The 12,958-nt window shown below is 40.5% G+C and overlaps 2 protein-coding genes across 5 annotated transcripts in view; both read left to right on the plus strand.

Moving 5' to 3' along the window:
* Positions 1–1,850, plus strand: part of smarca4b (SWI/SNF related BAF chromatin remodeling complex subunit ATPase 4b) — a 28,018-nt gene extending 26,168 nt beyond the window's left edge. For all 3 annotated transcript variants that reach the window (XM_004567874.5, XM_012923726.4, XM_076885009.1), the window contains one exon: positions 141–1,850. In XM_004567874.5, coding sequence (XP_004567931.1) covers positions 141–176 — 36 coding nt within the window. In that variant the 3' untranslated portion in view covers positions 177–1,850. The remainder of the gene's footprint in view (positions 1–140) is intronic.
* Positions 1,851–5,140: 3,290 nt separating this feature from the next.
* Positions 5,141–12,958, plus strand: part of ldlrb (low density lipoprotein receptor b) — a 28,136-nt gene continuing 20,318 nt past the window's right edge. Inside the window, exons 1-13 of one of the 2 annotated variants that reach the window (XM_023154305.3) lie at positions 5,141–5,380; positions 8,013–8,138; positions 8,355–8,477; positions 8,949–9,323; positions 9,835–10,203; positions 10,393–10,515; positions 10,638–10,754; positions 10,928–11,050; positions 11,170–11,298; positions 11,410–11,581; positions 11,719–11,946; positions 12,062–12,180; positions 12,286–12,425. In XM_023154305.3, coding sequence (XP_023010073.3) covers positions 5,299–5,380; positions 8,013–8,138; positions 8,355–8,477; positions 8,949–9,323; positions 9,835–10,203; positions 10,393–10,515; positions 10,638–10,754; positions 10,928–11,050; positions 11,170–11,298; positions 11,410–11,581; positions 11,719–11,946; positions 12,062–12,180; positions 12,286–12,425 — 2,226 coding nt within the window. In that variant the 5' untranslated portion in view covers positions 5,141–5,298. The remainder of the gene's footprint in view (positions 5,381–8,012; positions 8,139–8,354; positions 8,478–8,948; positions 9,324–9,834; positions 10,204–10,392; positions 10,516–10,637; positions 10,755–10,927; positions 11,051–11,169; positions 11,299–11,409; positions 11,582–11,718; positions 11,947–12,061; positions 12,181–12,285; positions 12,426–12,958) is intronic. The other variant, XM_076885011.1, reaches the window with a different exon arrangement.

Below are 12,958 nucleotides of genomic sequence, written 5' to 3' on the forward strand. Positions count from 1 at the left end.
CAGTGCAGGTAGATGCACAAATATACACGTTTGGTTTTTTTGTTTCTTAGTTTGCAGGATATCTCAGGAAACCTGTAAAATGTGTGAAACTAGAAGTCTTTCCCAGTCAACTAAAACATATCTCTGTTTCCTTTTTTCAGGAGCGCTCCCCAAGTGCCACCGATGAGGAGGCCTGAACTGTACTGTGAATTAGGAGAGAAGGGTGTATAAAGGGATATCCCACCAAATCAATCAACACTTCTAAAGTAATAAAACATGCCTCGGTCCACTCCATCCACCCTCAGTCAAATATGTTCGAGAGAAGTCGAAGAAGAGGAGTTTCTTTCTGTACATTTGCAAAGACGTGATCATCAGATGGCTCCATATACCATAAAATATATGTTGCACAGGGAGTGTTGAGATATTTGTATACAGATATAATCTAATTACTGCTTCATTGGTGACAACTATGAAGAGAATAGCACACAAAAAACACAACAGCAAAAGATGCTGTGTCAGCAAACCATGAGGCGGTAACATAAAGGTGTATTCTGATAAACAAGTTAAAAGCTGCTGCCCACTACACAGAGCAGGACGTGCATGTTTGTAATAAGCAAAGGTGGGAAAAGTTCCTTATTGTCATCTTTTTTTAAGTAAAATGTGTAATTATAATTAAAAACAGATCTCTTCTTTAATTTTAGTGTACCAATATTTAAGACCTATTTCAGTAATTATCTAGATATTATATGTGATAACAGTGTAGAGATAACATGCTAGGAGTCTTCATCAGCCTGTCTTCAGATAAATGCCCTGAAGCTTTGTGTGAGGCAAATTCTAGTCTAATGGAAACATGTACTGCAATGTCACTTTATTTTAAAAGTTCCACTGTTTGGCATTTATTTAAAGCTATATATAAACATTTAATGTATATTTGTGACCAGTATAGTATGACTCAGCGTACCTATTTTTACTAATTGGTTATAACATCAAGATATTCTATTGATTTAGAGCTACGTTTGACTATACTGCCATGTCACAGTTATTAACAAATACATGAATCCAGCTATGTAACCATTAAATGTTTGCATATGCTTATAAATGCCAAATATGGAGCTTCAAATGTTATCATCAAGACTATTACTATTAGACATTAAGTTTGATTTTTGGACAAACTGTCCTGATGTTTCACCTCTGCCTCACTTTGATGATGTTTTGTGACAACAGTCTCTGGACCTGCTGTGATTCCTGAGGTGTGTGTACATCTCATATTTCTGACTGTTTAGGTTGGAAAGCCAGCCAGCTGTGTACGCAGGGTGTTTCCAGACTTCTCAGAAGCTCTTTAGCAACACACCACAGTTATTTGTCTGAGGTTTGATGGAGCTGAGGCCCAGTCACTCTCCACTACTTTACAGAATAAAAACACCCTACTTTACCTTGCTGCTGCTGCTTACCTGTCACACTTCCAGTATAAGCACTTACAACTGTTGATTGTAGAATTCAAGAATCACAAGGTTGTAATACATGAGTACTGTAACTTGTTCTTCTGTTGTTGTGTGGTGACTTTAGGATTTCAGAACAGTTTCATCTATTTTGGCACTTTTTCTGCTTTTAATTTTTAAGACAAAGGACCAGAGGGACGTCAGCTCCTCTCTGTTTGTGAATGCCTCACGGCCGTATGGTGTTGGATATACTGTATAGAGTATTTTCAGATTATAATGTCAATGCATGTATGTACAGCTTGCAAATTCAGTACTGTACTTATCTCATTACAGTAGGTAACCAGAGTGAACCAAAGCATCGGTGTTTGCATCTGTGTTGTGTTGTTTCATTGTGGCTAAAACTTGGAACAAAACAATAAATTATTGACAGTGTGTGATGTAGTGCTGTGGTTAAACGAATCAAAATTAGTCCGTATGTTGGTAATTGATAGTTTGCGTCACTTTAACTAACATATAAGGGCTTGTTACATGGATTAGTTCAATTTGGTTTTATTTGCATAGCCCCATATAACATATATTAAAGAAGCTTAACAAGCATAAAAAAAAGAAAGCAGGATTAAGTGGTCTTTGCTCACTGGATAGCCCAGTTCTGTGTTCCTTGTAGTCTATGACTAACATTAAGGCATGTGTGGACTGTATTTTGTAAAGGTCAAAGTTCAGAACACTCTAGGCAAAATTCACAAGTAAAACACGAGTTTTTAATGTTGAAATGCCAAATGTCAGCTGCTCGTCAGGCAATCAGCTATATTTATTATTTTTCTTACAACTTGAGCCCAGAAGGATAAACGCCAGTAAGTTCGTCTGAGTTAAAGGTTTTGGGGGTATTTACATGTCTCAGTTGACACTCTTTAAATCCTATGTCTACAAACTAAAAGTGCTACGGCAGTAGTTTTCATTTCAGCAGATTTTTAACTTCAGACCCAAACAAACCTGCTGTTAGGATCAACTGTAAGGTGTAATGACTCCATTTCATCACTAGTAGGAGGTCTCATACAAGTAGAACAGTAAAATCACGCCTATGCCCTTTAGGTCTGTCAGTTGTCTTAAGCCTGATACACCCATTGAGCTTTCTTCAGTGAGTTTTAGATGCAGTTGTTTTTACCATGGCCAAAGCATCAAACATAATGTAAAATTAGCACTGTGTTGTAACAGTCCCACAGGCTTCTTCAGTGATTTTTTTTCTCTTTTTTAATTCCTAAACTATAAAATCAGGTGTCTTTCTGAGCATTCATAAAATGCTCTTATTCTTACTGCTCAAAGCATCCAGTACAATGTGAAAGTAGAATTGTGCTGCCAAAATCTCACTCTAAGTATGATCCAGCAAATCAAAACAGAAACTCTTCACTGAGATGGCAAACAGCACTGTTTGCAAACAGCACAGAAGTATGCTGAATGTACAGCATGCTTAGAGGAGTCACAGGTTGAGATGTGCGAGTTTTTTGGTTAAAACTAAGGCTCAGTGAGTTTACTGTATGTCAATAAATGGTAAATGGTAAATGGCCTGTATTTGTATAGCGCGTTACTAGTCCCTAAGGACCCCAAAGCGCTTTACACATCCAGTCATCCACCCATTCACACATACATTCACACACTGGTGATGGCAGCTACAGTGTAGCCACAGCCTTAAGGGGAAGAGGGGAAAGTACGAGGATGAGTCAATATTCCTGATTTCCAGGAACCCTTACACAACCCTTACCCCTTAAGCAACTTAAAATTAGCTGTTACATGTAACATCTGCTGAGAGGGGAGCTGAGCTGTTTTTCACCTGGCTCTGCTTTGATGACCCAAACTGTTTATGTGTGTATTTTGCTTCATTTTTGTATTTTTATCTTGTATAATTTCATTACATTGTGAGTTTTTGTCTAAATTCATTAGTTTTTACGCTGTTTAAAAAAATGAAAAAACAACATTAGGCCAGGTTTATTTATATAACGCTATTTCATAACAGCAGATACCTCAATGCTCTTCATACTGTGAGGTAAAGACACTACAGAATTGGGCGAAACCCCAACAATCAAGCCAGCCAGTGTGAGCATGCACTTTGTGACAGTGGGAAGGAAAAAAAACTCCCGTTTCTCTGGTACAACCAGGCTCAAGGAAGGGCCAGCTGCGACCAGTGCGGGGAAAAGAAGAAAGACAAGAGAAAAGTAGACAGAACAAAACACTGATGAAGGGAAACAGACAGAAAAGAAAGATGTAATGAAATGCTGGAGTGAAGAAGTGCCGAGTGCAACCCTCAGCAGAATGAGTGAGAGGAAGCTCGATTTATGAGCTCAAAGGTCAACCGGAGAGGCAGTCTGTCTCTCAAACTCAAACAAAACAAACTTGTGAAACTCTGTGTTTTACCAGCGTGTTGTAATAGTGAGTGTAGCAGAATCTCTAATCCAGCTGCCAGGAGGAGTGATTGAGGGAGCAGTGCCAGCTGAGGAAAGTGACGTGAGTGTTGTTACTCCATGTGGGAAACAGTTAATAAATCATCAGTTGTTTCCTAAATGCATCAAATGTCTGTAAATCATGCGAAGCAAGAGTGGCTAATCAATGGCACCCGGAACTGCTCCCCGAGTGGTGCAGGGAGGGTATGATGGTGTCGTCTGTGCCGTTGTCATCAATTTCCAGCTTCATCTGCATAAAATGATAGAAGCAGATGACCCGCCCAGTCATTCATGTAGATGCATCTACAGACAGTGTGTTGATGCATCTGTCTATCAGGGGACAGAGAGAAACAAATCTACCACCTCGGTCTCCTAAAAGCAAGTAAGGATGTGGAGCCTGTTTCTCTGGTGAGCCCTGTGAATGACAGAGATGAGTTGGGGCCGCAGGTTCCAAATCTCAGCCATCTCCTTTCTGAGGACCATCTCTCGCTGGTCCAGAGGCCAGATGATACCAAGTTGTAGGTTTGTCATTGGGTGTTGTTCCTTAGCTAGGAAACACAAATCTCATACAACGTTACAATGACTGTGAGATGGTACGATCTTACTCACACGAGAAAAAGGTGACTCTGAAAGGACTGAACGCAATGGTAGAGATGGAGCTAACGGAAGAGTCGCAGAGTGCCTGGTGTTGCCCTGTTGTTATTATTGTGAACTAGCGTGTGTGTATATGTTGAAGCCAGTGTCACTCACATCTAGTCTCCTGTACTTGTTGTCCACTCCGTGTTTTTTAATGACACTGGATTTAACAAATGACTACTGGTAGATTCCCTTATCTTCAAAGTTAATGACAAAGACCTCTTTCAGCACTCCACATGGTGTTTACCAATTTGACACATTTCCTTTTGGCTTACTTAGTGCCCCAGCCACCTTCCAACACCTCCCGGAGAAGATACCCTGTCTCCATAGTACTGCCTGAATAATGTGATCGTCCATATCATCACCTGAGCGGATACTCTGAAAGAGTGAATGTTTACCTCTGATTAAAAAAGAAAAAGTAATTTTTACTCTCGGGGGTGTTGTTGCTAATGTAGAAAAACATTCTTTTATATTTTGCCTATTAGCCTGTGTTACAGCAATAACTCTTCTTGCCAATAAAAAAAACCTGTTTCCAAAAACGCCTTTAAAATCTGTGCACAACATTATAAAACATACAGGTATATTCATTGGTATTTGTCAGTTTACACAGAAAGAGAGAGAGAGAGAGAGAGAGGAAAACCCACTGGTTGGGACGAAGATAAGCACATTGAGTGGGCTCAGCGCTGCTTGCTCCCAATTTCAAACACCCCAGCTGGGATTGGTGCAACACTCATGTGACTGAGGCTCTCTATATAGTTTTGCTCACAGTCATCTTTTTATTCTTGTCAAAGAAAAAGAAGATAAAAGACGACATGTCTAAGATTTGGAAGGGACTCGTAGGACTGTCTGCTTGCTGGTGTCTTTTGACACTTGTTCATTGTTCGTCTGAAACTGGTAAGAAATTGAACTTTTCACCAACTCTTTCTTTCCTCCTGTGTTGTAATAGATTTGATGTGCTTCATTAAAACTTATGAAGAAAGGAGAAGTGTGATCAGGGGCGGAGCGTGGGGGTGGCTTACGGGGCTTAAGCCCGGGTTGTTTTGTCAGAAGCCCGGGGTATTTTGGAGTGTAATTTTTTCATAGTTAGATGCCTGGCTGACAACTGTATAAAACAAAAAGTACACACAATATTCGAAGCACATAGTGCACACTGTGGGAATTTACGACTGTGCGTGAATCCCCCCCTGATATTGGTATGATCCAAGCTCAGGCACTAAGCGACTGAGCGAGGGGGCGGGGGGAGCTGCTGCCCGTGAGTGCGCTGTTGGAGAGACGGAGCCAGCCATACTAAGGAGAGCTTAAGTTTGAGCAGGTACCAAAGCAAATCATTCGTACCGTACAAATAATGTAAATATGACGGTGCATCACGAAAGATTGATATGAAACTGATCACTTGACCAATATTATTTTACTTGCTCTTCAAGTGAATCAACAAATGGCGAAATGAAAAGCCGAACAAATGCTATTTTTTAGAGAGTCTTAGCTTACGTGTGTTTATTTCATATTTTCAGTTCTTACCCTCCCCGACTAATTCGGTTTCAGTTATGTACTGAAATATAAGAATGGACATTAGAGGGTTCTTTCAAAGAAAAAACTCAGGTAAATGTTATTTTATATATTATGCTTTGTATGTTGTTCAGTATATTTCTATGCAAAACAATAGGGATTTCAGTACACAGCAGGATATTCACATTTGTAACCAGATATTTACATACACTTTAGGGAGAAAACATAAAACATTTTTACTGTACAACATCAATTTAGAGTAAACTTTTGTTTTAGATAAATATTGAAATATCTTTTGAATTAGTTAAATGTCAGAATAAAGAGAGACAGAGCTGTCTATTTTTTATCACTTTCATTAAATTTAGGAGTACATATACACTAAGTTTATTGTTAATTAATAAGAAAATTCCAGACGATTCCATTCTGAGCTGAAGAAGCTTCTGATAGGTTAGTAGAGTCCATGTGAGTAAATTGGTGGCACAGCTGTGGATGCATATAAGGCAAAACACAAAGCCTGTTTCTGTAACATGGGAAAATCAAGAGATGTCAACCAAAACACCAGGAAAAGAACTGTGGAGCTCCATAAGTGTGGCTCAGTTTGAATACAATTTGGTGCCATTTGCAATTAAAAAACACAGACAGTTTCTCTCTTTACTCTTAAAGTTAACAAATATGTTTTTATATTTATCAATCTAAAAAAATAAACATTTAGTCTGATTTGATGTTACAATTAAAAAAGTGTTTGTGTTTTGATCTGAAGAGTTTGTAAATATCTGGTTTCAACTGTATATTTGATGATTGTCAGCACAAAGAGAGAGAGAGAGAGAGGAACAGAGAGAGAGGAGCAGAGATTGAGATGGAGAATGAGGACAGAACAGAGATGAACAAGAGCAGGTGAGACACACATGTTAGTCAAATGGTTGCTTACTAAAAGTATCACTGTATCATAGGTACTCATGTATCTTGTACCTAGTGTTTCTTTTTAGGTTTGCTATTTTTCAAATTCTATATTTATTAAGTTCTGCAGGCTTGTTTGCACAACAAGGCTAAATAATTATATAAACTTTTCTCAATCTAAATATTGTACTTTGGTAGAATTAAATAAATAAGTGTAGTGCAGGTCTATGATGATTTTTAGTGCTACTATCATCTAGTTCTGATTGTGGTTATGTCTTGGTTAAGTCCTCAGTAGTCCTGCTTTTGAACTGTTGTAGTCCTGTTTTAATTCTGGATCAGTTCTGGGTCTGGTTGAATTGGGGTTTAGTCCCTGTGTCTTGATACAGCCCCAACTTCGTTCTGTCTTGCTGCTTAATTAAAAAACTAGTTTAAGGTGTCCTGCATGTGTGATATATATATTTCCCTATATGAAGTCATTCTTTTTTGAACAAAACTCAAAACAGAGCCTATTAATCTTTCAGTCATTTCTACACCCCCCCCCCCCCCCCCCCCCCCCCCTCAAAAAAAAAAAAAAAAAAATCCCACATGCATACTACCCTTTAGGGCTAAGCCCCGGGTGTTTCAAATGTCTGGCTCCTCCTCTGAGTGTGATAAAACCAAGAGTACATCTGTTTACATGCAAAAAAGAAAAAAAAACTTTCCCTCTAGGACAGATGTTTGTTTGTTAGTCAGAAACACTTTGCTTGGCTTATAGTGTCAAATAGTTTTATGGTGAACGGTTATATTTGGCACAGTTTAGCTTCATAACCCCACACACTGTTGTCTTCTTCTTTCGGCTGCTTCTTTTATCAGCCCCCCCCCCAGCAGATCATCAGCCTTCACCTTATCCTACCTCCTCTATCACACCAACCCTCTGCACATCTTCCTTTACTACTTCCATGAATATTCTCTGTGGTCTTCCTCTTTTCCTCCTGCTTGGCAGCTGTACTTTCAACATCCTTTGTCCAGTATATCCGCTATGCCTCTTCTGCACATATCCGACACGTTACTACAAATGCCCAGCAAGGTATGAATGGACTCCCACGGCACACTGGACTCCAGTTGTGATTTTTGTCTTTCACAGATGCAGCCTACATATGCAACGCCAATCAGTTTAAGTGCGGAAATGGGAGGTGCATCACCCGCAGGTGGATTTGTGATGGAACTGATGATTGTGGTGATGGAAGTGATGAGCTGCCCGCTAGCTGCGGTATGTTATCACATATCAGCTACACCTTACACAAAACTAAAAATATTTAGTTTTGGATGATGTGCATGATGAAGGAAATGATCAGACTGTCACCACAGTGAACCAGAAACACATTAACAAAGTCAAATGATTGTTAAGCTTTACGACATAATAGCAAAAAGCTGTGTCTCTCTGTGGTCACGTGAAATGAGTCACGCTTCATGTTTCTCTCCTCAGGAGTCAAAATCTGTCGGGATTCGCAGTTCAACTGTGGCGATCCCACGAGCCAGTGCATATCAAAAGACTGGCAATGTGACGGCAAAGCCGACTGTACTAACGGCGCTGATGAGAAAAACTGCAGTAAGTTTTCTACCAGAGCCGAGTTTTTCTACACCTCAAAGTTCATGCTAAAGCATCCACAAACAAGACACGACTAACTGAAAGTGTTTTTGGCAAGAATGAATTTTGTTCAATGTATAATAATAATATCTCAAAAGGGATTTGAAGAACAGACTTAAAGTCAAGTAATCTTTAAAAAAAAAGCTAATACTAGTAGTGTATTTATAATCCTGAAGTCTAGTTAATACATATAAATATATAAGTGTTGTTATTGTGTGGAGATCATGAGTTTCGTCGCGATAGTGACCGGTGCATACCTAAAATCTTTGTTTGTGACAGTGACAACGATTGCTCAGATGGCTCAGACGAGGCTTCCTGTCCCAAACCCAACTATAACCCTCACTCCTTCCATTGCAATGACTCAAGGTGTTGTTATTGATATCATAATTGATCGATTTCTAACTCCTATCCTCCCCTCTTGTTTTACCACAGCGGCCAAATATTGTGACGATCATGAGTTTCGTTGTGCCAATGGCCAGTGCATATCCAAGAGCTTTGTTTGCGACAGCAACGAAACCTGCTCAGATGGCTCAGATGAGGTTTCCTGTTCCAACACCACCTGTAGCCCTCACTCCTTCCAGTGCAACAACTCAGTGTGCGTGCCGGCGGTGTGGCGCTGCGATGGAGACATTGACTGCCCCGATGGGTCTGACGAGTGGCCCCAGAACTGTGAGGGAAGGGAACCAGAGAAGAAAACACACTGCCAAACTCATGAGTTCCAGTGTGTGAATGGGAGTTGTATCAAAGACAACTGGAAGTGTGATGGAATGTTTGACTGCCAGGATGGTTCAGATGAGACTAACTGCAGTGAGCTTTTTTACTTTTTATACAATTCCCACTGTATCTTTGAGCACCTTGTTACCTGCATTTTGAGACAAAAAACGATCATTTCTTCTTTTTAATCAGAGATCAGCATCAAGTCATTTAAACTTCTGGGAAATTGATCTGGTCAGTTAAGTAGCAGAGGGGCTGTTTTATCCGCTTCAGCTGCTTTGGTACTAATGAAAGCTACAACATGTTGGGAAATGGTTTAGCAGTTCATAACTATGTGAACCATTGTGTCGCAGAGAAATGGCACTGTGGTCGAAAAGCTGACTATAACAGCAGTGCATTGCAATATAATTACCAGAAAGAAAGCTTAGTAACTGATGCGAAAAACTAGACTTGACTGGGATTGTGTGCTTTTTACCTGTAGATTACAGTAGGAAAAAATTTGTTAATATAAGTTAAAAAATGTATTTTAAAAGTTTTATTGTTGATGTGTTTTCCACCTTTATACCCATATTAACTCCTATTTCCCTCTCTTATCACATTACAGCGGCCGAGCCGTGTGAAGATCATGAGTTTCGTTGTGCCAATGGCCAGTGCATATCCAAGAGCTTTGTTTGTGACATCGACAACGACTGCTTAGATGGCTCAGATGAGGCTTCCTGTTCCAAAACCAACTGTAACCCTCACTTCTTCCAGTGTAACAGCTCAATGTGTGTGCCTGCGGTGTGGCGCTGCAATGGAGACATTAACTGCGACGATGGGTCTGACGAGTGGCCCCAGAACTGTGAAGGAAGGAAACCAGAGAAGACGTGCAGACCTGACGAGTTCCAGTGTGCGAATGGGGACTGTATCCCTGGCAACTGGAAGTGTGACGGAGGGTTCGACTGCCTCGATCATTCGGACGAGGCTAATTGCAGTGAGTTTTTAAAAATTTCTTATTGTTAAAGCCAACCTGCACATTACATTTTTAATGGAGACTGACAGTAAATATTTTCTGGAGGTACTGGTATTATGTTTCTTCTTATTCTAATCTCTATTCCATTACTCTCTCTCTCCATCTCTCTTTTTGTGTTTTCGTTCATTTACCTTCTTCCTTCTCTTCCAGCTCATTCCACTTGCCGCTCAGATGAGTTCCAGTGTAAGGACGGCACCTGCATTAACAAAAGCCTCCAATGTAATGGACGTGCTGACTGCAGGGACCTCACTGATGAGATTGAATGTGATACAGGTAAAAAGATTTCATTCAGTTTCACCCACAAACTGTAATCAAAAGCTTCTTTCTTGAAAAGAAAGAAAGTCCCACATGATTACATTGTGGTCTCATTCATACTCCCCTGGTCTCTTCCACAGTATGTGAAGGCCCAAACAAGTTCCAGTGTCGCAGTGGGGAGTGCATCGACACGGAGAAAGTGTGCAACAAGCAGAACGACTGCAAGGACGGGTCTGATGAACCAGCGAAAGAGTGTGGTAAGTGAAGTCATCTTGTACACATTCATGGCTGCCAGCCTGTAGGGAAATATGACTAGAATACCTGACTTGACCTACATAGCTTGTGGTTTGAATGAGTAAATTCCCGGTCAGCTAAGGATTTGGTTGTCGTGAATATTATTTGAAAGCTTTTTGCCTGTTTGTCTCTGCAGACAACAATGAGTGTCTGACCGGAAATGGCGGCTGCTCTCACTACTGCAACGATCTGAAGATTGGCTACAACTGCTCCTGCCCTGCTGGATACAGGCTGAAGGCGGACAACAAAACCTGTGAAGGTGAGCGGACGGAGACATTTAAAATTCTGCCTCTTAAGAACCAGACAGATCGTAAACATGTCATTTAACAATGTGCACAATAGAAACAAACAAATGAGCCAACTTCTTCAATTCTGCAGACATTGACGAATGTGCTGAGCCAGACACTTGCACTCAGATCTGCATCAACTTGCCAGGCAGCTACAAGTGTGATTGTGAAGAGGGCTATATGATTGACCCTGCGACCAAAACTTGCAAGGCTGAATCAGGTAATGTTAGAAAGAAAGCCCACTTAAACCCACTTAACGCTTGATCCTGTGACGCAACCTTCAGACAAGACAAGCAAGTTTAACCAAACTGTCCTCCTCTGCCTCCACCAGGCTCAGTGCCCACCTTGTACTTCACCATCAAACACGAGGTGAGGAAGCTGACAGTGGACCGCAGCGAGTACGTGCGTGTGATCCCACAGCTGAAGAACGCAGTGGCTCTCGACATGGATATGCCAAACAAGATGATCTTCTGGTCTGACCTGTCTCTGAAGAAAATCTACAGGTAAGAATCTTTATCTGTGTCCTTTCTTTTTTACATTTCTTTATGAGTTTCTTGCTTCATTTTGCATAGTATGGAGTGGCTCTCATTCAATGATGCAGATGAAATTAATCTCTCCACTCTTGCCTTCCTCCAAACAGCTCTATGATAGATGTGGCTGGCAATTCCTCTCACCACAATGTGGTGGTTGAAAGTGGGATAGAGGCCCCAGAGGGCATTGCGGTGGACTGGATCCATGGCAACATCTACTGGACTGACAGAGTTTTGAAGACTATTTCTGTAGCAACAACGGATGGCGGTATGAGGAAGACCCTGATCGCAACGGACCTGGACAAGCCACGAGCCATCACAGTCGATCCAGTAAACAAGTAAGTGTTTAAACAGACATCACAGCGAGTACGTTTCCTTAGATTAGTGTCAGTTTGACATGAACTGGTGCGTTTTGTCTTTAGCCTCATGATTTCTTTACTGTGTCCTCTTTAGTTTGATGTACTGGACAGACTGGGGTGAAGAAGCTAAGATTGAGAAGAGTGGGCTGAACGGTGCAGATCGCACTACTTTAGTAAAAGACAACATTGTGTGGCCGAATGGCATCACCCTGGGTAAGCACAGCTTCCTGAATGCATTTTTAGCAGTGATTTTTATTTACTGTGTAATGAAAATATCGTAGTCAAAACTATTATTTGTGTGTTTCATTTTCTTACCAGACATGGTCAACCAACGTCTATACTGGGTGGACGCCAAGCTGCACTCTCTCTCCAGCATCGATGTGAATGGAGGGGCCCGACACAGTCTCATTATTAATGAGAAAAAACTCTTCCACCCACTCTCCCTGACAGTCTTTGAGGTTAGTGATGAAGGCAGTGTATTCCCAGATTAACTTTGACTCAGTGAAGGTCAAAGGGATTGTTGTTATTGTTAGGAAAAGGACAGGACCCCAAAATCTACCTGATTTATTAACAATACTAGTTGCTTTCTTAAACGGTTAAAACCAGCCAGTCCAAGTCTAACGAAGTTCATGGAGGGTTTTTATCTGAAATGGTTTAACATATAAAGCCAGAGCTTCAATTGTTGAGCACCGCACTAATTGTTAATAGAATACAATAGAATTGAATTCAGTTTTTTTGTCAAACGCAATAAAATTGCATTTGTACCGGTCACTGATGATGGCAGTTTTCATCACCTGCCTTTCAAGGTTGGCCTTAAGTTCTTCGGTGTTAACTTAAGGCCAACCTTAAGTTAAGTAATTAATAGGTTAGTGAATTATAGATTAGACTTTTATACTTACTGAAACTTAATGAATTCAGATGATCAATGGAACACACACACACACACACACATACACACACACAATGCTGAATTACTTAAACCGAACTCCAT

Source organism: Maylandia zebra, linkage group LG6, assembly GCF_041146795.1.
Source record: "Maylandia zebra isolate NMK-2024a linkage group LG6, Mzebra_GT3a, whole genome shotgun sequence".
Classification (NCBI taxonomy): Eukaryota; Metazoa; Chordata; class Actinopteri; order Cichliformes; family Cichlidae; genus Maylandia; species Maylandia zebra.